Raw genomic sequence first — 27,958 nt, forward strand, 5'->3', positions numbered from 1 at the left:
CATCGTACTGCACCGAAAAGTTGGTTGAATGTGAACCACAGAGAACGACCAAGCGGTCAACTTTGCAGCTCCGAGTGATGTTCCAAACTGTGAAAACACTTGAAAATTACCGAGTTTCCAATGATTTTTCGATGTCAAGTGATTGAGGACAACTTTTTCATGTCCCTGTGCACATGGCCGCTATGATTTACGTAAAATAACTCCACTGGGAGCTGCAACTTCTGCAGCATTTTTTTTTGTAAACGCGTTTTAGTCGCCATTTTTTCACTTGGCACATCGCGGACGGCTGACACAGACGCCATGCATTGTTATTATGTGTGTACACACATATTTTTTTGCTATAGGTGATAACACATACTAACTATTTGTAAAACTTATCTAAAGCATGGGCAACAAACATTTTGATTATATTTTAGGTAATAAAATGTATGTGTGGGAAGGTCAATTGTATCGATGTGAATTTTCACATAGAATAAATATTTGCAGTTTTTGCAGTGTATTCATTTGATTTTGCCGTAACGGTCTGTCCAAAATACCTGAATTCCCCTGTGGTTTAACCTTTAACCCTTTATAAGACAGTGACAACTAGGGGGTTGTGGGGCAAGATGGCCACCCTGTCTTTTAAGCATTAATTCGCAACACAAAAATATTGTTTGCATGGGTTGTGATTATAAACAATGCTTTATGTTTATAATGTGCGAAAAAGTTACTATTAGTTTGAAAAATCTGCTATAAAATAGTATTTGAAGTTTGAGTGTTCAAAAACAGTGTTTTCTTATAGTATCAGGTCATCTGATTTTAAGGATTAGTAATGAAATAACATCGTTTTAAAAATTATTTTTAATTTTTAATGGTGTCTATATGTGACTGTTTTTGAGCCTCGACAATAAAATTTCAATGTTATAAATTAATTCTGGAGCCCGATTTGAATAGGTCTTATGTGCTTTTGTCGATTAAAAATACGATCAGTTGGATTCGCTTATTGTAGCGAAAACCGTTGAAATTGAACAAAGTTGATACATACAGCAGAATCCTCACAAAATCAGCTTTCAGTTCCATCATTGAAAGTCTCAAAAATATCTTCCATATTGCTACAATAACTAAAATAAACAAACTGGTCGAATTTTATATCGACAAAAGCACATACGACCTATTCAAATCTATCTCCAGAATTATTTCATATAAAAAATGATAAACATATAGTAATCATTCGGGGCAAGATGGCCACCTGTGGTAAGGCCTATGTCACCATCCAAAAATCAATCTAAAGTAGCCTTAAAACTGTTATTGATGTTTAGAGATACTGCAAAACCACAGAAAATTGCTTTTCATATTAGTTGAAGCTGCTAAAATTAACTACGATGGAGATTTTGAAGTTATTTGCTGTTGAACGGTGATTGGTTTCATTGAATATTTTGGCACAGGGATGGAAAATCGTAGCTAAAACCGCTATAAGGGTTCGTTACAAGACGTTGAATTACAGTATAATGCATGAAAAGAGAAGTAATGTATCTAAATCGCTTCGAGAGAAACAATTAAGGATAAAGCCACATAAGGCTGTTTTTTCTACCCGGTTTAAGGGCGGACGGGACGGTCGGGTAAATATCCGCCATTGCTCTGTTGCTACTAAGATGGTAATCTCAGATTCTACTTCATATTTTGCAACAAAAACCTATCATTGTGTATGCTCACTTGCACTGCACATGCTGATTGTTTTTCATCATCTTCAGTGCAATAGAACTCGAGATTACCATCTTCAAAATCGCGAGGCAAATTGTTAGAAAGAGAGGCAAGATAGGAAAAATAACACGGCGTCCCGTTTCACCTTAACCAAACAAGATTATTTATCTGGAAATGTTCAAACACTAAAATACGAAAAGGGATTTCACAAAACATATTTAATCTCTCTTTAGGAGGTTAATTTAGATACGCCCGTATATATATATATATATATGATACCAAATATGTACGAGATTCCTGTCGGTTTATTTGCCGGAATGTATAATAATGAATATAAATACAGTCGTTGTTTCCGACCAGTGTACTCATCGAATGTCTACACATTCTTGTCAAAATCGCACTTTGTCAACGAAAGTCTCCACACAAGCACATCAAAACCAATGAGGTACAGATACAGGTGGCGCAGATAAACATTGCAAACCACTGGTTGTCTCTTTTGTTCTACCTCTCATCAAATGCAACTCAATTAGTGACGTCACTAATTGAGTTGCATTTGATCAGCGGTAGAACAAAAGAGACAACTAGTGGTTTGCAATGTTTATCTGCGCCACCTCTATCTGTACCTCATTGCATCAAAACCAAGGAATTGGCATCCCTATCCCACCAATGCAATGTTTTCGTAGCCAGCATAACAGCGGCTCAAGCGTAGGGCTCAAGCTGACAACCTATCTTTCAACACAGCAGCATAATTTTAATGCGGGGTAAGAAAACAAGAAGACCATAACAGTCCCCTGATCAAAACATCAGTCTGTCGGAAAAATCTGAAAAGGAAGGATCGCTATTTTTTGTGCAGCAAGTGAAAATTTTCTCTTGAACGGGAGTGTCAAATCCAATAGTCAAGTTGAAAAAAGTGGTAATTGTCGCAAGAATCGTACTAATTTCCTAGTAGAAGTCGAAGTGAAATTTGATTTCCCAATTCAAAAGACAATTCAAGCAAAACCCAAACACAATGGCCACGTCATTCACAAATTTTTCCTACGAGCGGTTCATGCGGAACATGGGTCAAAATCTGTAAGTATTTGCTTATCTTGTTTGCTTCTTTCGAGATTTTGGTACAGAATCGCGTTGAAAATTGTGCTAAATTATCTCTATTAGGCTGACAATGGTTAATTTTATGCTGTGACGAAATCAAAAATGTTTCCATCCAATCGACGACAAACACGTATATCATTACATGAAATTGCGTTGTTTGTTTGTATTGAAGATGGCACCTACGATAAAATTACAACATTCCAAAGTACATAGTAGGATTATTCTTTTATTGCGGTATTTTCTAGAATCATCTAGATTGTTTGAGAATACCCACCTACGTTTGACCTCTACCAAAAAGGTTTTCAGACAATTCAGGGGGTTTCTAGAAAACTTTTTCGAGGCCATTTGTAACACTCGCTTGTGTACCTAACGGTCAAAGGAAAAAGGTGCATATAAGGTGATATAAATGTATGGCCGGTATTAATAATATGTAATAAATTTTTAAATGCCTCCTGGTATTACTCACAATTACCTATTACTTTACTACTGCCCTTTTCATACGTAATAGCGTGAAGTCAGAGCAATTGGGTCACTATTTTCACTAAATCATTGAAGAATCGCAATTTGCATAAAAATACTTTTTATTGAGTCAAAGTAAATTAGTCAGACAACATTGAATGAAGTGAAAATAAATAATAATGAAAATGAAAAAAAAAAAAAAATAATGCACAATCATTATGAGAGTATCGTGAAAAGCAGTCCACAGACAAACATACGTAACACTTCGAACATTTTTCGATTCAAATTTTAGTCTCGGAAACAGGTTCGTCCAATTCTAAAAGGGCTGAATTTGGCCAATCATCAACTAGGTGGCAGTAGTGAGCAAACATCAAACCCGAACAATTTATAATAAATTTTGTCTTTATTATGGAGACTTTCAGCCCTTGACTGGTTCGTCTCTTCAAACTCTCGAACTCGAACAAAAACGATGCGATCGCCTCGGATGGGCAGTTGGTCAACCACCAAACTTTCAAATAAACTGTTAAATCGATGTACAATGACAATCATCAGAGTGTTACGTATGTTTGTCTGTGAGCAGTCCATAAACTTGAGGATCTCAAATTTTTGTTTCGGTACAAAAACAGAAGCTGAATTTGCTGTGTATTTTTCTACTTGGGAAAGCTTCTAAAATTCCATTGTAATTTCTAATGACACCATGGTAGGATTTAAAAATGCACCAACAATGCAAAAATCCTTTAAATTTACTGAACAATTGTCAATGTTACGATAGATGTATCACTTCTAATCAAAAACCATGTAGATATAACTAACCGTAACCGAGAATTATCGTACATTTGTCACAATTGTATAATTTCTTTAATACAATAAGGAACTATGAAAAGAGATAGGGTATCGCGCCACTTGGGCGGTGGCTTCTATATTCGTCTGTTTTCCACTATAACTCAGTCAATTTTGAACCAAGTGACTTGAAATGTTGTACACGGGTAGATACTATACCTATCTCACCACATTCCAAAAGTTGTGTCCATTGGTTCAAATTTGACTGAGTTATACTTATGACACACATGTGATACAAGAATCACTGTACAATTGCGCTTGAAATGAGTGCCATACTGAAAATTCTCTCAGTTCAAGTCAGTCTTGTTAGAATTTTCTTGACACTGCGTACCGTTGTACAGGAATCACACTCGTATCACATGTCTGTCCGGGGTATTATAGTGAAAAACAGACGAATTTAGAAGCCACCGCCCAAGTGGCGCGATTCCCTAACTGTTCGGGATGAAGAATAACTAAAGTCGCTGAAATTATGCTACTTTCTGTTTGTAGCTTATACCAGGGCTAGTAGAAGTATAGAAGTTGATTTTGTTTTGTCTTTATTAAAGAGACAATCACCCTGCAGCTGCCTCGTCTCTTGATTTTGAACGAGGAAAATCATTATTACAAATACTGGAATAAAACAATACGAAAATCGTTATCATTCGTATCAGCTTCTCGACCTCTATTTAAGCCAATCAATAACTGTACTTCAACAATTCAACTTTACATTTTTTCCCATTTTGTTTGACATCTATTTCTAGTGAGCCCAGCGTACGGTACCATCTGTCGAAGGTTTATGCCTGTCTCACTGCCACATGCGCCGCGGCCACAGTTGGATCGATCATACATCTCCAAGGAATCTGGCAAGCCGGTCTATTAAGTGCACTCATCTCACTGGGTCTTGTGCTGGGATTGGTCTTCACACCGGACAATGGCAAAAACTTCAATCTGCGTTTGGGATTGTTGCTTGGGTTCGGTGCATTCAGTGGTCACTCTCTGGGACTATTGCTGGAACAGGTTATCTTCATCAATCCAGCCATCGTTGTGACGGCCCTCGTGGGAACGACTACCATATTCACATGCCTGAGTGCCGCTGCAGTGTTGGCGAAACGCGGTAGTTATCTGTTCCTTGGAGGTATTCTGATGAGCACACTCAGTGCCATGTTCCTCATCAGCCTGGGAAATTTGCTGTTCCGATCGTACTTTGTACACGAGGTAAGTCTGTATCTGTATATATATTGTACCTATTTGAGTTTCATTATTGACATACAGATTGCACCATTCGGAAAGTAAGCATCTGATATGACGTCATTGCATTTGCTGTTTGATACTTAACAATTTGTACCACGTCATGTTTCTTTAGCTTAGCTTGAGCTTGGAACATGTGTAAAGCACAACGCTTATTATGATAATTGTCGTTTAGCGTTTGTAGAACTTAGGGTAAATCATGTATTTTAGCCAAGCTGGGAACAACACTAAAAACATGATCAATTTACTTCCTTAGACTGTTCATGTATTTTGTCATTAATGACATAATAGCTCCTATTACCAACATTTTCTGTTATTCTTCCACTTGTTGGAGTAATGTCCCTACTGAGACAAAGCCTCCTGATATTCATTTTAGTATTGTAGGAGTGCTTTGCATTTTTGTTTTGCATTTTTTTTTTTACTATGGGAGGCTTTTTGAAACCTTTTGTACTCGTGGCCTCAAATATTTCCCAACCAAGTTGAGTTATACAACCAAGTTTCAGACAATTTCATGACGAATAGAACAAACCTACCGTTAATACCCAAAGTCACACCAAGAAGGCTCATTAAATTTCAGAACAACTTAAATCAACGTATAGGGGTAGACGAGGCATAATGAGCAGCTTAAGCATTTTGCCATCAAATCCAGTAAATTATGTGCATCCAATGTGTAATTTTAACGTTCAATCCTCATTTGAACCTTAACTGACAAAAGCTAATCGTTGAAATTCCGAATAAAGTTTAAAATGTTGTAAAATTTTATGTTTTTAAAAACGTATAAAATCGCGAGTTGCGTTTTGGGGGTGGGGCATAATGAGCACCCTAGGTGGGGCAGAATGATCAATACCAGTTTTGTACACAATCAAATGCTAATTGTCTATTCTTGTCAATGATAAAGCATACCGGCAACAATCAATGAGAATTTGAAGGGATTACGGGGTTTAATTCGTAAGGAACTGTGGGGTTCCAAGGAGTCTTCTATTGAGGAATTTTTAAACGGTGATAATATACAGATACTGAAATTTTAAAGCTAATAAATTGAAAGTTACAGACAAAATCTTACTATATGCATCAAAACAGAGAAAACCAATATTAAAATTTGTTTGTTGAAGATGTTTACCATTTTCTTTATTTTTTTTACCAGTTGCTCATTTTGCCCCATCCTACTACCAACTCTTTGAAGCATGTTTTTTCAACAAAATAATTATACAAATAGTTGAAAAGTGTTACAAATAAATTTCATTGGCCTAGGGAATATCAAGAAAATTGATAAATGCCCACTAAGTTGTGATTTCGATTCCCAAAACCTTATTTTAGGTCACCTGATTCTTATAATATTTTCCCAGTACATGACCACTTTACGCATTTTGAATAATTTTTGAAGGTAAACGGATTTTTTGACTAAAGTTTTGTCATCAACTCATTGGATTTTACATGATTAGGCTACAATCAAGCAATTTGTTTTGTTAATTTGAAGATTTACAGTGAAAATACAAGGTGCTCATTATGCTCCACCTGCTCATTATGCCCCGCCTACCCCTAAGCATGAACATTACCCAAAAAGAGCAAATGATAACAAAGTTATATCTCAATTTCATATTAAAATAAAACATTTTGGAACTAAAATTTGTTTTGATTTCATTTTGTTATCAATAACAAAATTAGTTATCAATTTGTTATAGCATTTGTCCATTTAGAATCCGGACGGAGAAAATCACTTTTGTCTCAGAGATGGAATAACAAACAGGAATGGTTAAGCCACAGACAAACAGACGTAACACTTTGAACATTTTTTAATTCAAATCATAGTCACTGAAACATATTCGCCCAATATTGAAAGGACTGAGCTTGGTCAACCATCAACTAAAAAGCAGCACGCGATTTTTGATCATCCTTGTACACATTTGTTGTCTTCTTCGTGATGTGAGCAAACGATGCCTAGAGCAAACTTTAATCTTCCGGGAACACTTCCTCATAACATGGTTAACAACATCTACGCACATCTCATCATGATGATGGTTTAGCAGATATTAACATTTTTCGCGACTTTCGTACCTGACCACGCTAAATTTTCAACGTTTTTGTGCAAGATTTATTTACTTTTCTTCAATCTAAAATAACTTTTCACTCGTTGCTAGAGAATCGTTTCACTGTTTAAAGAGGACTAGTTTATGATCAGACTGCTGTAAAAGCATGGTGATTATAATCATTGAGAGCGTCACTATAAATTATAACTTGCGTCCGGATTCTAACTGGATAATACTTTAGGGTTGTTCTGATTCCCTGCTCGGGATTCCTTACACAATCGGCAAATTTATTTTTCTAATAATCAACTTAGTTTCCCCTAAACAATCAGCTCCCATATGTCTATTTTGGCCTGGGTGCTTCTATTTTGGCCTCTTCCACATAAAATACACGCGATTGGCCAAAATAGAAACCTGAGTGAGGAATCTGGCCAAAGCTAACGCAGTGCTTATTCTAATGCAAAGGTATGTTTTTGTCAGGTTTCAGCTTTTTCCCCACAAAATATAGATTGAGAATTTTCATTTAACATAATGTTAGTTTCAATAACATTATTGTTTATTTTTTGAAAAACAAATCCCCTTAGTCCAAAATCAAAATCCTGCTGTATAAAACCGTTTTCCGGTCTACGGTTTCGTATGGGTTTCCTGCTTGGTATGACTGCTCCCTCGCTCACCAGAAGAAAGTTCAAGTCTAGCAGAATCGCTTGCTCAAAATGATTCTGGATCTGAGCACCTTCCATCCAAGTACAGAGGTACACCGTCTTGCTGGAGTGGAGCCAAACGACGACTGCTTCCGGAGACTCATTCCCATATTTAAGAGTTACAAGAGCTGGCCGCATAGTCATGTGATATTAGAATTAAGTATTTCTCTTCTAGAATGTTTCCTACGCTATTTCAAAGGTTTTTCACTGATTTTTTTTCCTTTTTTGTCAAAATTGTTGCTAGTTGTTTGTTAGTTTTCATCAAAGAAGTGCTTGTTCTATTTTATTGTTGTAAGGTATCCCAAATCTCAATGTTCAACTCCTAAAAAGTCATTATTTTCGTTAAGTTAGAAATAAATATTGAATTGAATGGACTACCCGCTTGACGCGCACCCACAGTTGATCAGCAGGAGTAAATCCATTTAATTTTGTATGGCGAAAAGCATCTAAACTCGAATTTCTCGAAATGAAAAGCTTTTACCACTACCAAATATTTTTTCGAATAATGTATTCCCCTTCGAGAAATTTGGCTTTAGATGCTATTCGCCATACAATATTTTTGCGATTTACTTTTAGCGATTTTTCGCGCATAGAAGCTAGCGCCACATTGGTCGATGCGGAGAGTAGGAAAACAGCCGATGCAGGTAATTAATTGCATTGGAATTCCCTTAGACTTGCCAACACCGGTGCACGTATCCTAACAGTACATTTTTTTTAATACAATGCTAGGCCTTAGCCTTTTAACCCGATATGAAGGCTTACTGGAAATATCCATTACGAAACGTATTGGACATATCTAATTATTTGATATGTTATGTATAAATGTCTCAGCTTTCAATTGATGCAAACATTTTGAAAATCGGTGATTGCCATCATGGTGAAAAAAAGTTGTGGTATAAAAATCCAAGATGGCGACCAAAATCAATATGACCGATCCAACTTTTTATAATTGTAAATAGTAGCTCTATCTTTCCTCTTTCTAACAACATTCCATTTTGATGTGGTTTTAGGCGAAAATTTCGAGACAAAACGGTTTTAATTAGCCACCATTTGATAAAAATCGAGGGGTTTGCAAAAATTGTTGTGGCTCTAACTAACGGGGGGTCCATCAATTTGAGTAACAAAATTAATTTTCCTTACTTTTTTGCGAGGATTTTCAGATAATCGCCACCTAAAACATTTTTGAAAATAAGGTGTAAATAGTGGGCCCGTCTCAGCGAGTCTTAGGCTATACTTCTACAGCATCTGTTATATACATTCACAACAATGCAAAATGGAAAATGCAAAAAAAGTTAGTTTATATACAAACTGTCCACACTGATCTGCGTTCCGGGAGTTAAACTCGGGAGAAAAAATAAAGCACGTTTTCTCTTGCTCGGTGCAAACTCAACTCTGTTTATTTAGGTCTTAACATTGGGAGATCTCTCTTTTACAAAAGTGGGCGCTTTTGCGCAAATGATCGAATAAAATCTGGAGCTCGATTTGAATAGGTCGTATGTGCTTTTGTCGATATAAAATTCGATCAGTTCATTTTAGTCATTGTAGTAATATGGCAGATATTTTGCAAACTTTCAATGTTGGAACAGAAAGCCTGTTTAGTGAGGATTCTGATGTATGTATCAACTTTGCTCAATTTCAGCGATTTTTGCTATAATAAGCGAATCCAACTGATCGAATTTTTAATCGACAAAAGCACATACGACCTATTCTAATCGAGCTCCAGAAATAATCAACATCCACCCCCCAGTTGGCACGTAGTGTCCAACAACTTTAAACGGAACCTTCCTCAATTGGCAAAACAGCGATCTTGCTGATGGCTCTTTTGACTTCGCCGGTTGTTGTTCGGATGGTAACCACTCGGACGATGTTATCCGAGCCAGGGTGAGTCTGAACAATCCGTCCCATTCGCCATTGTTGCGGTGCCATATTCTCCTCTCGCAGGACCACTAGCATTCCAGGTTTAATATTCAGCTTTTGTTTTTTTTTTTTTTTTTTTTCATAGTGATTACGGCGGTAGCACACTGTGCTTATGTTCTAGCACCGCACCCTTTCCCTACGTTTGCTTCTATGAGCCTCTATTTTTGTTTCAACACACAGAAGTACGTAGGCATATCGTGGCCCAAGTCGACACTGTTTTAGCCTGCGTTGAACAAAAATAGTTATAATAAAAGTTTCCCTTTTTTCTTTTTGTCAATTGGTTTTTTGTAGTATGGTCCATGTATTTAGTTAGGTTCTTGTCAATTTGTCAGTTATTCGAAGTAGATTCCCAAGGTAATAGTCAATTAAGTCATTCTGATCTGTTCTATCATACCAGTTTTAGTCATTGCTTTATTGAACTATAGTTTTATTGGAAATATGCTGAATGTCGTTATTAAAAAGAGACGTATGGAACTGTGTCCTGGTAGTTGTTGCGTCATGCACATACGTCATGTCTTAATAATGCCTAGGCGATTAACAAAAACACGTGTGTTCGGTCAGTAGAAAGTCAAGGAAAATAGGTTTCTTTATTGTCAGTTGTTATGTAAGCCTCGCTTGAAGCACTTCCCGTGAGAACCCTGTCATCTGTACACCAACTAATCCGTATCTTCGTACTCAGCTAAATACCGTACTGTCAACCGTCGAAAAGCCTACGGGTAAATATTTAAAAAAAAATGTATAATAATGCTGTCTAGCGCATTGTTTTCTATTGGCCACTATTTTAGTCTAGTCCCAACTGCAAGCTATTTTCCAATCTTTGCATCAATTGTCTTCTAGATACTTCTAGATAGATTCATCGAATCAGTCGAACCCGTATGTTAAAATATAGTCGATTCTTTGTCAAATTGTTTTCTTGATTTCTACTTCTCTGTGTTCATCTCTTGTGTCCTTAAATTGTCATCGGTGAAAAACCCACAGAAACATGTAACTGAACTCCTGATATTTTTCTGTTGGTGTCATAACACTATCTAAGAGAAGAACAAAAATACGCAAAGTTGGTCAGTTGATTGTAATAAAACAAAAATTGCTTGTCAACTATTATGTATTCATCCCCCTACAAATACTATGAAAAATATTCAAATTCGTTCTATCCTATCGGTCCTACCTCGATAAACCATGTCATTTTCTCATGCGTGGCCTAGAAATGTCATCCTAGTCATACAAAAGTAACGTTGTTCAGTTAATAAAAAGCAGTCAGCTTTTGTCCAAAATGTCACGTCGAACGCATTGATGTCAACAATGCGTTTAAATGTTCGCACGTTAGCTTCGAATCTATCAGCACAATTAAGTGCTGCAAATCTCCTTCCCACTATCAATTCGTCGGTTGATTTTAATTGCATTATTTAAAGAAAATATGACCAACTAACATGGTAAAAAATCGAAAAAGCGTCTATGACATTAATGAATTACTAATCAAAATCAACCGAGAAACGTGGGAAATAGAGCCCAAACAACATTTTAAAGTCAGCTGGCTGTTAAAGGTTCCAAAACCTGTCACAAATCCTATAATACTTTTATTAGGATTTGTAACGATCATCAAAACCATCTCAAATCCAACCGACTTGGAACTGTTGCTTGGGAATAGACTCTACTGAGCCCTGGCGGTTCCTCCGTGTTTATCGAGCATGTCTGATGCATATGATCAGCCATACTCCATCTGGAGCAGCCGGTTCGTGATGAACCGTTGGAGGCGCATTAAAGTGTTAAAAAGGTGATATGTTTCACTAAAGAACACTACATTACAATAATCAAAATGAAACTCCTTCACTTTAATACCGTCAACCCCTGCGAACTTGGCCAGGGAATATTCAGCTTTTGTTTATACCATTTTCCTCTAGGTTGCAGTTCGTTCAGGTATTCCGAAGACCATCTCGCCCAGAACACTTGTTTTTGTCTTCGAAGATACTGCCAACGTGACAACCGCGACACCTTAACTTCTTCGTAACTCGGTTCCGAATACGCCGTGAGTTCGCGACCCACCAAAAAGTGAGCAGGAGTCAGCGCCGTGAAATCGTTTGGGTCGCACGTCAACTGTGTCATCGGCCGTGAATTGAGGATGGCCTCTATTTGGACGACTACTGCTGTAAGCTCCTCGTAGGACAAGGAAGTTTCGCACAACACCTTCTTCAGCAACGACTTGGCCGCCTTCACCCCAGCCTCCCATATACCGCCGAAATTAGGAGAACGAGGCGGGATGAAAGACCATTGTATCTCCTTCGCATCACAAAACTCGTTGATCTTAGTGGCGGTCTGCTGTTGCTTGAATAGTTCGTACAGTTCTGTCAATTCGGACTGCGCTCCGCAAAAGTTTGTAGCATTGTCCGAATGGAGCTGTTCTGGTGTTCCTCTCCTACCGACGAATCGCTGCAAAGTTGCCAGGAATGCTTCGGTAGTTAGATCCAGGGTTGTTACAACAGCGCGGATTTCGCGAATTTCGCGGATTTCGCGATTTTCGCGGATTTGGCGCGGATTTACCCATGGAATTTGGCCCTCGCGCGGATTTGGCGCGGAATTGATTTTTGTAGTGTGTATAGCGATATAATTGAAAGATTATCGACACTTGATAATAAAATTATAAAATGTGTTAGTTTAAATTGCCAGGTTTGGATATAGTAGTAGTTAGTCGATATATTTCAAAAATATGTTAAACTAGCTGTCTCCGGCAAACTGCGTTTATTAACGTTTCAAGTCCAAGTCACAAAGCCGATGAATCGGACGTATCGTTCACGAGTTATGCGTGGTCCTACGTATGCCATTGCATTTATATATATACAGTGTCTTACAACACAATACGACCACCTGTCATTTTTTATACAATGTGGCCAAGTTTGACGATATGGTACTCGGTTTTTTTGTGAGCCGATTTGGCTGAAACTTTGGCTACCGACATGAATTTACGGCAAATTTGAATTGTATTGAATTGATTCAGTTCTGCTCACTACTTCCAAAGTTACAGATATACGAAACGACAAAACAATAGGACAACTTTCAGGTTTGGTAAAGGAAGGATATATCAGAGTATCTGATGTTCGATTATTGATATACTAGTATGTACTATAATTAAGGATGCCATTTAAACTTGGGGACATTTTTATTGAATTGTCGACAAATAACCATCATAAAAGTCTGGTGTTATTGTTTTGTCGCACCGTGTATATCTGTAACTTTGAAAGTAGCGAACAGAACTCAATCAAATCAATATAATTCAAATTTCCCGTAAATTCATGTCGGTTGCCAAAATTTCAGCCAAATCAGCTCACTAAAAACCGAGTACCATATCGTCAAACTTGGGCATTTTGTATGAAACAGGACCGGTGGTCTTATTGTTTAGTTCAAACAAAAAAAAACACAAAGCAAGCGGAACTTTGGGACTGGTTTCTATTTTCTCGTTTTTCTTTGGGCGGATTTTGGAGCGGACGAATGTGCTTGAGAGGCTCTGTGTGCTAGTGAAGAATTTAGAGCATGTTTTTATATTGGTTTACAACATTTTTTTACGATTTTCATCAGTTCTTCAAACTATTTCTCTGAAAAAGTTGTGCAACAATTCCTCCAATATTTCCATTACGGGTATGTTATGTATCTAAATTCTGTCAAAGAACACAAGTTTCTCAAAAAAACATCAAATTTGTTCCCAGGCATTCCATTTATCAGAAGCCGAAAGACTAGTTCCAAAAAAAAAATCTGCCCGAATTACCGGTACAATTTTAAAAGTCACCTGCTATATATTTTTAAAAGAGATTTCTCAATAAATACCTCGTTTATTTCGGGATAAATCAGTTGAGAGGAATCCTAGAGAAAACTTTTGTAAAAAGGCATATACATCATTGCAAGACTTGTTACTGAAAACTTTAGCGGAATTTTCTGGGGAATCTCTGTAGGTATTCCTGGATATATTACTGCAGGAATTGTTAGAGAAACTCCTAATAAATCCAGGAAAACCCTGTAAGAATTTCAGTGGACTCCAACAAGTAAACTTTTCAGATTTTCAACATTGTCCTTCTAGGATTTTCCCAGTGATTACTCATTGTAAGGGATGTTTTCCAGGTATTCTCCTGAGAAAATTCCTCACTAAAGATTCATTCAAGAATCTTCCTAAAAATCGAAGTGATCTTATAAGAAATCTTTATGAGGATACTCTCAAATTCAAATTCTCTAATTGGTTTTAAAAATTCTTCTAAAAATTTTGTATTCGGGTACTGTTTCCAAGAATATTCAGAAATACTTAAAGTCTCCACGTTCTGTTTATTTCAAAGTTTTTTTTTTACAGAAATATGTTTGTTTATTTCAGTTCCATTTAAAATTTCTCCATTTTTTTTATATTTTTCCCACGAATCCAGTACCTAGTTCTGGGCATGTTTCGCCTGAGATTTTGTCTAACGAATTTTTATCAAAAATTGGTTAAAATATATTTAAGGGGTGTTTTTAGCAAAAAAAATCGGGAAATTTGCAGAAATGTCTTCAATTTCAAGTAGAAAGCTTACAATAATCGTGATGAGTTGCGTTGATTTACAAATCAAAAGTTCATTCTTCATCAAGCACTCAACTAGTAGTTTAATGGATTTCTTCAATAACGTAAATAAAAAAAACACAAATTTATCTTCACACTCTCGCGGATTTGACGCGAATTAGATTCCAGAATCGCGCGGATTTGGCGCGGATTCAAATTTGGCTCGCGCGGATTTGGCGCGGATTTTTTTCCACCCTTCTCGTAACAACCCTGTAGATCGGAGGCTACCTCCAAATGTATGGCCTTCGTACTCATACAAATAAAGACAGCAATGTATGCCTTGATACGTGCTTGCCGTCGACCTTGTTTTATGTAAATGGGACCTGCGTAATCGATGCCAGTTTTAGCGAAAGGCGGAGCGGGTACAACACGATAGTCCGGCAGGTTGCCCATGAACTGCTCATTTTCCGGAGGGTTCATCCGGAAGCAACGCACACACTTCTTAACAACTTGACGAACAATACCCTTACCTCTTATCGGCCAGTATCGTTGCCGAACCATGGCAAGTAGTCCTTGTTGGCCCACGTGGAGGTGTTCCTTATGTAGTGACTCGATCAAAATTCGTGTGACGTGGTGTCCAGGCGGCAATAGCAGCTGATGCTTTCGTTGAAACGGTAGCTTCGTATGCTTCAGACGGCCGCCGACTCGCAGCAACCCGTCCAAGTCCAAAAACGGCGCTAGTTGCAGAAACTTGCTCTTTTTCGTCTTGTTGTGCTGCAACATGTGCAACTCATCGGCAAATGCTTCCCGCTGCACATTCCAAATGATCTTCAATGTCGCGCTACGTAGCTCCAGGATGGAAAGCGAGCCAGATGTTCGCTCGGTCTTCTTCTTGCGGCAGTTGTTGACGAATCGATACAGATAGGCTACCACTCGCTGAAGTTTTCTAAAGTTACTGTATCTTGTTAGTAGTTCACACGGATTGAAGCGCACAACCACTTGACAGTAGGTGTGGTTATCGATTTCTAGTTGCTCGTCGCTGAACGTACGTGATTCGGGAGGTACGTAAAAGTTGTCGCTCTGCAGCAGCATGGCAGGACCGTGCCACCAGAGGTTTGAGTACTGTAGATCCGACGGAGTGACTCCCCTGGAAGCCAAATCAGCGGGATTATCGTTGGAAGAGATGTACCGCCACTCGAAGTCATGTGTTAGTTGATTGATCTCTCGAACTCGGCTACCAACGAAGATTTCGAGACTGGCTGCTGACTTGTTGAGCCAACATAAGACGATTTGCGAGTCACACCACAAAACCACCTTGTCGATCGCCATGTCCATGGCTTTCAGTACACCTGTGACCAGCTTCGATAGCAGAAGAGCGCCGCACAGTTCAGCTCTCGGTATGGTGTACGGTCTTCTTGCCTTCTTACTCCCTGGCTTGCTGGGAAGTGGTGTGACACGAGTTTTACTGCTAAGCAAGTGCATCTCAGAGGTACCGTCACTCTTCAAGCTCCGTAGATACACACAGGCTCCATAAGCCTTTTGACTAGCATCTGAAAACCCGTGTACCTTGAAGGATGCGGCATCATCTGCTACCACTCTGCGCGGAATCCGAATTTCGTTTATCTCCTGCAACTGTTCCTTGAATTGTCGCCACGTGGAATTCAGCTCGATGGATAGAGGTTCGTCCCAACTCAGCTCTTGCGACCACAGCTGCTGAATGAAGAGCTTCGCTAGCACTGTGACCGGCTCCAGTAAACCGAGGGGATCAAATATCTTCGCCGTCTCAGATAAAACAAGTCGCTTTGTATAGACTTCTAGTGACTCGTCGTTTGGCTGCATCCGAAACAGGAACACGTCAGCTGATGGATCCCACAACAGTCCTAGGGTCTTTATCACGTCGTTGAATTCTCGTTCTTCGATGTTAACTTGCTGCTCCCTGGCGTGCTCCGGAATGCGTTGCAGCAATTCAGGGGTATTTGCGCACCACTTGTGGAGTTCGAAACCCCCTCGCTTCAGTAGTTCGATGAGCTGCGATTGGCACTTCAATGCTTCTTCTAGGCTGTCAGCCCCGGTGATTGCGTCATCCATATAAACATCTTGCTTCACCACCCGCGCTCCAAGTGGGTAATCCTTCTCTTCGTCGAGGGCGAGCTGTCTCAAGCAAGCGGTCGCACAAAACGGCGCACATGATGTGCCGTATGTAACCGTCTTCAACTCAAAAACGCCCAGTTCGGTGTTTGGATCGTCTCTATACAGTATCTTCTGGAAACTGGTGTCTCTGTCGTCTACCCGCACCTGACGGAACATCTTGATGACGTCGGCGGAGAACAAAAACTTGTATTTCCGAGAGCGTAGTACTATAGCTGCTAGGGTGTCCTGGATCGTCGGTCCGTTCATCAGCACATCGTTCAATGAGACATTGGTATCCGATCGTGCGGATGCATCGAACACCACACGCAATTTGGTAGATGAACTCGATGGCTTCAAAATGGCGTGGTGCGGTAGGAAGAACCCAGTACTACCATTGTCCTTGACCTTCACACAGTGTCCCAAACTAATGTACTCGTTTATAAAGGCGGAGTACTGTAGCTTGAGGTCGGGGTTCAGGTTGAGCTTCTTCTCCAATTGATAGAAACGCCTCTCTGCTATGGCACGAGATTCTCCAAGCTGGTTCACGTTGTCTCGAAAAGGCAATCGGACCACGAAATGCCCTTCTTCACGTCGATGGGTCTTGGTGAAATGCTCCAAGCATTGTATTATATTCTCCAATATTTAATAAAACCACTTCTTTACAGGTTCACGGTAGCAATCCAAGAGAGCTAGTTTATTTCCTCTACTCAACATCAAACCTAACTGCACGAATCTATTTGAACTGTTCTTATTCTTGTTATTCTCAAACCCCACGAAACATGACAGATGACAGATAATCATTAATCATTCTAGAGTTGCACTCTAAATCGAAAGGGTCATGAAACGAGTATATAACAATACCTTCCTCTTTTAGTTCTTGTGCATCATGCTTAATCCAGATGTTATCTTTAATAATCGAAAAGTTGGCGCAACTAAACTCAGTAACTTTTATCTTATTTTGCTATTATCACTTTCACTTCAAAATACATACTTTGAGTAATTCAGAATATATCTCTTAATAATATATGAATTCATCATGCTGTGATTTTTGCTTCTTCCTGTTGGATCGTCGTAGTGTGGCAGGTGATTTAGAGATGCTTGGCGAAGCACGTCCGGAAAACGCTAGCAGTGCTTCCGGATGTAATTCCGATCTCGAGGGTGGCGGTCCAATAGGCTCGTCGAATCCACAAAACGGTTCCTCATCCTCCGAATGAACAAACTTCCTCTTCGGTGCTCTCTTCCTTCCTCCAACATGAAGCGAAACATTTCGCCTTGGTTCATTCGTTTTTGTGAGCTTTATCTGCCCCCTGTGGGCCGTTAGGAGATGGGCTCCGATGGCGATCTGCAATGTATTCGTAGAAATTCTTTTAGTAAACCTTGCTTCAACCCATCTTTGTGTTTCTGAAATATTTGGGTTTCTATAGTAAACCTTGTCCCCTGGCTTCAATCTTTCAAAAGGATCATTAAAATGATTACTAACATGACCGAACCTGACGTTGTCTATCGGTGGATATTGCAATTGGTTTCTGAATGATTTATTCGGATTTAACAAATCTAATAAAGTTTTCGGTTTGTATCCCAAAATGTTCTCCGCAGGAGAAAAACCAGATTCAAGACAGGTGTTTCTATGGTTGAAAAGGAAGTAATTGATTTTGTCCTGCAAATTCAATGAAACCATTTGTGGATCCAGCAAAAATTTTTTTAAAACTTCTTTAGTAACTCCTACTAATCTCTCAGCCTGCCCATTACTTTGAGGGTGATATGGGGGGCTTTTGAGGACTCTTATCCCTTGCCTCTCAAGGTATGAAATAAACACATTTGAATTGAAAGGTGGCCCATTGTCTGTCACAATCGTGTCAGGTAGTCCAAATCTAGCGAAAAATCCTGTTAACCTTCTTAAAACTTTGTCTGCACATGTACCTGAATCCATCATTTCAATCTCCAACCACTTGGACCAGCTGTCCACAATTAATAAGAAAGTGTGTCCCTTAAGGTAAAAAAAATCAGCATGGACCCGACTAAATGGTCTAATAGTAGGAATCCATTTGTTTGTCTCTTTAGTTCCAGGAATATTCGTCATTTTCAAGCATATATCACAGTTATTTACAAAACTTTCTACGTCTTTGTTTATCCCGAACCAGTAAACTGATTTTCTAGCTAACTGCTTCATTTTTATGATCCCATTATGATTCACATGCAAAAGCTTCAAAATTTTACTTTTCAATTTTTCAGGTACTACTACCCGATCTTGGAACAATAAACAACCTTCTACCTCTTCTAAATCCTGACTATGAGCAAAAACATTTCGTAAACAATTTTGTACTCTTTTTGGCCAACCATTCTTGATATAAAAAAATATTTGTTGCAAAAATGAATCGTTTTTCGTTTCTTCGGCTACTAATCGGTAATCTAGAGGAAATTCTGATGACAAATTCAATGATTTGACATAATTACTCGCCGGGTCAACAGAAAATTCTTCCTCTAGTGGAAATCTGGAGCAAAAGTCAGCATTTCCTTGTTTCTCGGCTGGTCTATATTCAATCTCATAATCATATATTGACAGATCCATTATGTATCTCTGAAGCCTAGTCACGTAAATAGAATTATGTCCCGATTTACCCAATATTCCTAAAAGGGGCTTATGATCTGTATATATTACAAACTTTTGGCCATACAAAAATTTGTGAAATTTTTTTACGGTGGAAACCACCGCCAAAGCTTCCAGGTGTAAAATGGGATAAACTTTTTGTGCGTTGTTCAAGGAAAATGAAGTAAACCATATAGGTTGTTCCCTTCCATTAATAATGTGTGAAATTACTCCACCCAAACCATACGACGAAGCATCCGTGCTCACAATTGGCTTCTTTAATGGTGTTGAGATAATTCCATATTCTGAATCTGCATGCCAAACTGAGCCGAAATCTAAATTTTCATCAATTTTGGTGCATGGGAACCTATTTAAAAATCAATTTGAAATTTGTATGGGAGCAATTTGTCGTATCACCCCTCGTCGCATTTTATACTGAGCGGAGCTGTCAAGCAGTTGCCCAGCTGTCAAAATGTGATTTCAAAAAATCTCTTTGACATTGATTTTAGGTACCAAAATAAAGTTCTAAAAATCTGAAAAAAATCATAGCGGCTCAGAAAAAGGTGCTCTTTCGTTTAAAATTAAAAAATCATTGATTTTTTCTTAATTAAAAACCCAATTATAGGTTTCGCCGGATCATAAAAGGTAAGAACACAGACAAACAGACGTAACACTCTTCAAAACGGCCTGGCACATGCATTTAACGATCAATTCAAATTTCATTTGATTTGCGCGATCGTTCCACCAGATGCGCTAATGTTCCATCGCTTTGACGTTTGCCAGTGTACACGTTGCTGAATGATGCAAGCAAAAATCACAGGCAATTTGTGTAGTAGTGTGCGTGTCAGCAAAACGTCAAATCGAAAACCATCATGGCCGATAGTGTTGCGCGCGGTTCTACCAACAGGTGGCAGTGTGCTCATGAAAATGACACCGGGCAAAAGTTTTTGATGAATTTACTCTAAGAGTTACGTCTGTTTGTCTGTGGTAAGAACATTTGAAGCAAGCAATTTGGCTTTTGACTCCTGAAAGGCTTTTTCACAAATCGAGTTCCACTCAAATTTAACATTCTTTTTAAGTAAAGCATATAATGGCTGCAAAATCACTGAAAGATTGGGAATGAATTTGTTGTAGTAGTTGAGAAGTCCCAAGTAGGCTTTAAGCTCAGTCACATTTCCAGGGTTTTTTGCAGCTTGTATCGTGGAAACTTTCTCTGGGTTCGGCAACAACCCTTCTTTTGAAATTATGTGTCCCAGAAATGGTAGTTGATCTACAAAAAATTTGCATTTTTGGTAGTTAACTTTGATGTTAGCCTGTGACAAGCGATTCAAAACTTTCTCCAATTTACTCAGACACTCTTCTAATGTTCTTCCTGCTATCAATACGTCGTCAAGATAAACGAATACAAATTCAATATCCTTCAAAATGTCTTCCATAATTTGCTGGAAGATTGCAGCACTTGATGACGCACCTTGGGGTAGCCGATTATAAGTGAACAAACCTTTTAAAGTGTTAATAACAACAAATTTCCTCGAGTTTTTTGAGAGCTTTAATTGCGTGTATGCCGTCGTCAAGTCTAAAGAGCAAAATACCTTACAGCCAGCTAAAGAAGCAAAAACATCCTGGGCTGTAGGCAAGGGGTATGTGTTTGGAATCAATACTTTGTTAATTGAGACTTTGCAGTCAATCACCAACCTAATGTCATTATCCTTTTTTGGTACAATAACAACCGGGGAAGCCCATAAACTTGTCTTGATTGGAGTTATGATACCATCTTTTTCCAGTTCTTCTAATAGCACCAACACCTTATCCCGAAGTCTGTACGGCACATCGTATGCTTTTTTAAATATGGGCTTATTCTCCCGCAGCACCAAATCTGCTTCGTAACCCTTTATTGGAAACGAAAAATCCCTGTTAAAAACACCATCAAATTTTGTCCTCAAGCCATCAACAATTTTGTCAACATTATTTTGAATTGCTACGTTTTTCACAGATATAGTTTGAGAAAAATTATTCCTCCAGTCCTTACAAAAAACATCTAACCAGTCTCGTCCAAACAATGGTAGAAAATTATGCTCAGTGTCAATAATTATTAGTTCCAACCGGACACATCTAGAATTCAAAGTCACATTCACCAAAACAGAACCAAACACTTTAAGACTAGAACCGTTTACCACTACTAGTCTTTTTGTATTATTTCTCAATTGCATTGTTCTAAAATGTTTAAAATAGTCCATCTTGCTCAAAACTGAGACAGATGATCCACTGTCTACTTCCATTTTGATTTGCCTACCTTCGACAATCACGTCCACTAGACAAGGTTCACTAACCCTAAGAATTGACTTAATCATCATGCAAGGATAGTAATCACCTGAGTCTGCGTCGCTATCGTAATCCTTCCTCAATCTCTTAAAATACTCATGGGGATCCTCCACGCTAGAAGTTTCACCTACGAATTGAACTGCATGCTTTTGTTGATTTAAAAATTTATAACAATTTTTCTGAATATGACCTCTTGCATTGCAATAATGACAAATAAAATTTGAGTATCGTCCTTTTGTCTGTGATCGTGACCTAGATCTGTAACTCCCATGATGATATGTAGACCGCCTATCGTCGTATCTGGACCGTTCTCTTCCTTTTCTTTCTCCATCTCTTCCTCCATAAACCCTTCTATTATCGGTCGAATCCTTCCATCCTAATCTTTGCCTTACTGATACTGAATGAACACCACTGCTTCTATTTATCGCCTGTGAGCTTTTTGCCGCAACTTCTTTAGTCTTCAAAATTCTCTCTGCTATTTTCAAAGTTAATTTCTCTTCATCTAAAAGTTTCTGCTGCAAATCTTTATCATAAACTCCATACACTAATTGGTCCCTTATTGCCGAATCTCTGAATTCCCCGAAATCACACGTTTCTGCTAATAATTTAACATCTAACAAAAAGTTTTCATTCGTCTCATTTGGTCCTTGAACCCTACACCTGAATTTATACCGCATCACTATATCCGATTCCACTTTGTCATATCGCTCTTTCAATTTTTTAATTATATCCGCGTAAGAAACCGTTTTTAAATCCGTTGCAGGATAAAGTCGTTTTAGTTCCTGAAAGACCGTTACACCACACAAACTCAAAAATATATCCTTTTTCTTGCCCTCTACTATATCGTTACTCGAAAAAATGAATTCCATTTGTTCCACATAATGCGAAAAAGAAGTGCCTTGGACATATGGATCAATTGAACCAATTAGTCCCATGGCGTCTAAATTTACAATTTGAAATTAAAACAAAAGAAAATCACTCAGTTTCAATAAAAGAGAGAAAAAAAAGTTCAACGTACCTTCGCTCAATTCCTGGGATTCCGGAACACCAAAGGATGTATACCAGTCGACGCTGCAGATAACGCCTGCCAATTAGTGGTCCAATCGATCTCAGCCAAAGACCAGTCCAACCAGATGAACTGCAGGATGATCTCGAACGGAATTCAACCAGGGAGCGGATCGACCTGGGAAGCAAGCTGGGTAATCACTGCTTCGAATCTTCTGTAATATCAGCGTCAGCACTCAACCAGGGAGCGGATCAACCTGGGACGCTTGCAGGGAACTCACTTCAGCGTCGGCACTCAACCAGGGAGCGGATCAACCTGGGACGCTTGCAGGATAAACACTTCACTAAATCTTCTGGAACCTCAGCGTTGGCACTCAACCAGGGAGCGGATCGACCTGGGAGGATGGCAATGTCACCTCAACACCAGCGCTTTCAACCAACCGAGTATAGCGTCGCTTTCGACCGGCTATAGAACAAAAGAAAAACAAACGGAAATGAGCTCACAATAGCTTCCTTTCACAAACAATGGGTTGCGGTCAACTATTGAATTCTTTCAATCTCTATTCAATTACTCAAGAGAAAAAAAATCTTCCAACTTTCACTTCCATGAAAAAGAAAAGGAAATAATTACCTTCAATCCGACGCAAAACGGAACTCTCCAGATTCTCCGCTGCCGTCCGGACTAGATTTGCCAACTTCGGCCAAAAATTGCAACACTTTCCAACTTCACACGCGAACTACTTTTCACCTCGTCGTCCACTATTATATTCTCCAATATTTAATAAAACCACTTCTTTACAGGTTCACGGTAGCAATCCAAGAGAGCTAGTTTATTTCCTCTACTCAACATCAAACCTAACTGCACGAATCTATTTGAACTGTTCTTATTCTTGTTATTCTCAAACCCCACGAAACATGACAGATGACAGATAATCATTAATCATTCTAGAGTTGCACTCTAAATCGAAAGGGTCATGAAACGAGTATATAACACATTGCTGATCTTCTGTGCTTGACACCGCCGTTCCTCCAACTTCCTCCTGATCCCAGAATCGTTGTACTAGACCCTCCAGGTTCGACTCCGGTGATTCCAGATACGCAATGTGGGACGCAGCTACTACTGTTCGCTGGATGCTTGGAAATGCTCCGCTCACGATCCATCCCAGCTTTGTGTTCCACAGCATCGCTTGACAATTGTTGAGCTTCAGACGATCCATTAACAGCAACTCAAAAAACAGTTCCGCTCCTATGAGCATGTCCACCTTGGCTGGAACACTAAACCTTGGATCCGCCAGCAGCAACTCCGATGGTATCTGCCACTGGTCAGTGTCGATCTTCCGAGCCGGCAGACATCCAGTAACGTGCGGAACCACTAGGAAGTCGAGAGTCCAGGATGCTTCGCTGTACATGGACTTGATTTGCGCCACGGCTTGATGTGAAACGACACGTCTATCTCCACTGATTCCGATGACAGGAGCTCGAACTCGTTCCCGCCGCAGCCGCAGACGCCGGACGACGCTTTCGGTAACAAAGCTGGACTGCGACCCCGAATCTAATAGGGCTCGACACAGATGATACGATCCGCTAGAATCTTGCAGCTCCACAATCGCAGTCGAAAGTAAAATCTCCTTTTCGTGAACTCGTTGTGATGGCATTGCGATGCTGATACCGGATATCGACGGAGTCAACTGCGGCGCAACATCTTCCTGCTGCTCCGCGGCGCTTCTAATTGGAACCGGCTGCTCCGACGAAATTTCTTCAAAATGCAGTAAGGTGTGGTGCCTCTTACCGCATCCGCTCACTGTACACGCTCTTGATCTACACTGACCAACTCGATGGCCGCGCTTCAGGCAATTGAAGCACAGGTTGCGCTTTTTTGTCATCTCCATTCTGTCCGACACTGTCATTTGCTTTAGCACTTCACACTTGTTTACGTTGTGCGTACTGTCGCAGATGGAACACACATCCTCCGCTGCTTGCACCGCATGCACCCTCTGCATAGGCTTCGCGGTCGGTACCACTGGCTTCATCTTGGTCGTTTCAAGGATTTTGCACTTCATCTTGCTTTCGCACCGCTCCAGGACAAAGCAGCGGTTTTGCAGGAACTGAATGGTTTCCTCATACTCCGGAAGTTCCCTTGGCTCCACGCTGTTCTCCCACAATGCTGCTGTTGCATTATCGAGCTTGGAGGTTAGGAGCGAAACAACAAGTTCAGACATTCCTTGCATCGGCAGAGCGTGGAACTTTAGCGCTTCGACGTGCCGACTGCAATCGTCGACGAGTTGGCGTAATTCGATAGAGCTTTCCTTCGTCATTTTCCGCAAATTCAGCAGCCCTCCGATGTGCACGTCTACAATAGTCCTTTTATTTTCAAACCGCTCCTCAAGAGCTTTCCAGGCCAGCTGAAAATTGTTCTCGTTTACCACCTGGTCGCTCAGTACGCTCTCAGCCTTCCCCTTCAAGCACTGTTGCAAGTAGTACAGTTTGGTGGCATCCGAAAGGTGGTGGTGTTTCTGCATGAGGTCTACGAATAGCTGTTTGAAGCGGTACCATTTTTCGTACGCTCCATCGAAGCTTGGTAGGGGAACGTTTGGCAACCCGGGAACATGATTCACAGCAGCTGGCTGGGGAATGACTTCTGCCACCGTTAGCTTATTGTCATTTTTTCGAATACCGTCGATCGCTTGACAGAGTTCGATACGCAGATCCTTGTAGACGTTTTCAAACTCGACGAAATACCGCTCCTGCTCCAGCCGCTGACCGGGAAACTCCGTGTACACTTCGTTCTGGATCGTGTTATACTCTTCGTAGCAGGAATCTACCCGTCGCAGATACGTTTCTAGGTGGTAAACAGTGATGTTGGCTGCCTGTCCCAACAGATCTTTCACGCGCTGGAGCTTTGCTGCAACTGCAGTCCGTCGAGCCGTCAAAGCGTGAAATTTGTGTTCTGCCATCATTTGTTGTTGTCGCTGTTGTTGTTGTTTTTTCTGTTCCGACACCGGGGTATGAATGACGTTCCCTCTGCCTCTTGCCCGGGGTGTCAAAATATTATTCTCTTCACTCATCACTTTGTTTACATTTTTTTCAGACCGCTTTTCGAGCGGTGCAGTGTTCTCACTTCTCACTGTTTATCGATCGGCGCTCACGACGGCGCAGTTTTCACCCACACACACACGCACTTATGTTCGACCAGTCCAGCTCGGAATGGTGCCTTTTCACACTGATGTTTGACCAGTCCCCACACGGGATGGTGCTTTCTTCACTCACTCAAATGTCCGACCGGCTTCTGCGGAAGTCGGTGCTTCTTCACACTCCGCAACAGACCGGACTTCCGCAAAAGTCGATGCAGTTCCACTCTCGTGGAAGCGAACGAATTGAGGTTAGGAACCTCAAACACTCAATGAAGACGCGTCCGGAATGCAGCTCGTTGCAGTGCGCGAACACAAAATCGCACTTCCCTCAGGAACAATACGACCGTCTCAATATTTTCCGGCAACTACGCGCGAAGAACACTCCCGGAGACAATTCGGTTCGAATTTTGGACCAAAAATGTCCACACTGATCTGCGTTCCGGGAGTTAAACTCGGGAGAAAAAATAAAGCACGTTTTCTCTTGCTCGGTGCAAACTCAACTCTGTTTATTTAGGTCTTAACATTGGGAGATCTCTCTTTTACAAAAGTGGGCGCTTTTGCGCAAATGATCGAATAAAATAATCAACACAAACTTAATTTGTAATGGTCAAAGTGAAGGCATAACGGATCGCGCTCAAATTTTGCACAATCGAACCCGAAAAGGAACAAAAAAAACTTTGATCTGTAAAAAAAACGACCACCATGGCCAACGCTAATGGCTACTAACGAATTCTCAAAACCTTTTTAATGTTTACTGTTTCGTGATACTGATATTTACAGTGTTTTGGTCCCCAACTCATAGGTACCTACATAGGGTACTTCTTGCTATTTTTCTCATAGAAAAATGCGTTCTCCGTTCTATGCTTCGCTATTAGTTTATTACATTGATGAATTCGAAGCTACAAGCGAACACATCGTGGAATTTATAACTATAATACGGGTATGCTCGCTCACTTTGCCATAGACTGACACCTTTAACACAACAAAAATCAAACAATTAAACGTTAGTCATTAATGCACATTTTTACTTTTACTCAATTGTCCAATTACAGCTCAACTTGTATCTTGGCTTGGCGGTGATGTCCGGCTTCGTTCTATTCGACACCCAAATGATCATGGAGAAGCACCGCATGGGCAGCAACGATTGCATCGCCCACTCATTGGACCTGTTCTACGATGTCATCAGCATCTTCCGCCGCCTGTTGATTATCCTTACACAGAAGGAGCAGAACAATGAGCGCAAGAAGAAGAAGAACTAAGCTCAAGTGTGACTGATCAGAACACTGCTTAAAATTAAAAACATTTGTATGTACGGTGTTAGTGGGGCACAGTAACTACAAAACAGTTGCGTCTATTTGATATATCTACATTTGCAATCATTATTATTCATGAGCCAGTTCAAAAGAGATCCACATATTCTTCGGATATGGCTGTTGATGTTGAAGTCAGAAATTTTGGAGAATTCATATGATTCTATATGTGACGACAAGCAACGTTCTAAATACTAGAAAATAAACCATGTTTTACTACACTATTACATGTAGTTGTTCATCACTTCATAACAAGTCAGTCATGAACTTTCGGATAATAACTTATCGATATAAATATAAACCGTTCAATGCAACGCATCGTCGTGTTTATATATTGATGGTAACATTTATTTAAAACAAATCATTGTAGGGAGTAAACTTGTGTGTCAATATGGTTTAATAAAAAATAAAATATTTATGGAATAGTTAACAATGCTTGATTGATCCGAAATACAGGCGTACCTCGATAGTACGTACCCTCGATAGTGCGTACCCTCGATAGTACGTACCCTCGATAGTACGTACATTTTGCCTCGATAGTACGTACACCAAAATTTAGTTAATTTGTAATCTACAAAAATAAGTTGGAATCATTAGTAGACGTATAGCAGAGACTCCGATACTATGAATTTGTGTTATGCAGACTCCTTCAACACGGATTTTCACTAAACAGTTTAAAGATGTAGCGAAATGAAAGGCATGAACGAATACGTTTGATGTAATGATTGCAATATTTTTCGCTTTACAGAGATATTTTCTGCCAGTCATAATATCTGGCATAATCATTCTGGCGTTACATCCCAACTGGGGAGAACTGCTTCTCAGCTTAGTGGTCTATAAGCACTCGCACAGTTATTAATTAAACGCTTTCTTTACCAATAGAATGTTGTAATAAAACAAAAAGGCACATGATGGTTCTATTTTGTGTGGTAATAAGAAAAAAACAAAATTTCTCGGCGAAGAATGCTCTCCAAAACATGAATCAAACCCATCAAGTTACTTATCCAAACCATTGATTTCAGTTCA

At 39.7% G+C, this 27,958-nt stretch overlaps 2 protein-coding genes across 5 annotated transcripts; one reads left to right on the forward strand and one right to left on the reverse strand.

Moving 5' to 3' along the window:
* The first annotated feature begins 2,480 nt into the window (after positions 1-2,480).
* On the forward strand, positions 2,481-27,357 carry LOC109431682 (bax inhibitor 1). The gene is made up of 3 exons (XM_019707941.3): positions 2,481-2,751; positions 4,812-5,265; positions 26,675-27,357. The coding sequence occupies exons 1-3, from the start codon at positions 2,690-2,692 to the stop codon at positions 26,879-26,881; spliced, it is 723 nt and encodes a 240-aa protein (XP_019563486.1). The 5' UTR covers positions 2,481-2,689; the 3' UTR covers positions 26,882-27,357.
* On the reverse strand, positions 17,208-23,415 carry LOC115260812 (uncharacterized). Of its 4 annotated transcripts, none has more exons than XM_062852607.1 (5): positions 23,123-23,415; positions 22,808-22,957; positions 22,505-22,748; positions 21,536-22,426; positions 17,208-17,919 (listed from the first exon to the last, which is right to left on the reverse strand). In XM_062852607.1, the coding sequence occupies exons 4-5, from the start codon at positions 22,419-22,421 to the stop codon at positions 17,855-17,857; spliced, it is 951 nt and encodes a 316-aa protein (XP_062708591.1). In that variant the 5' UTR covers positions 22,422-22,426; positions 22,505-22,748; positions 22,808-22,957; positions 23,123-23,415; the 3' UTR covers positions 17,208-17,854. The 4 variants fall into 4 exon arrangements, 3 of the variants coding, with proteins under 3 accessions (XP_062708591.1, XP_062708590.1, XP_062708592.1); XM_062852606.1 differs by having other exon boundaries at positions 22,505-22,669; positions 22,773-22,957; XR_009997866.1 differs by lacking the exon at positions 21,536-22,426 and having other exon boundaries at positions 22,505-22,957.
* Positions 27,358-27,958: the final 601 nt, after the last annotated feature.

Source organism: Aedes albopictus, chromosome 2 (genome assembly GCF_035046485.1).
Source record: "Aedes albopictus strain Foshan chromosome 2, AalbF5, whole genome shotgun sequence".
Lineage (NCBI taxonomy): Eukaryota > Metazoa > Arthropoda > Insecta > Diptera > Culicidae > Aedes > Aedes albopictus.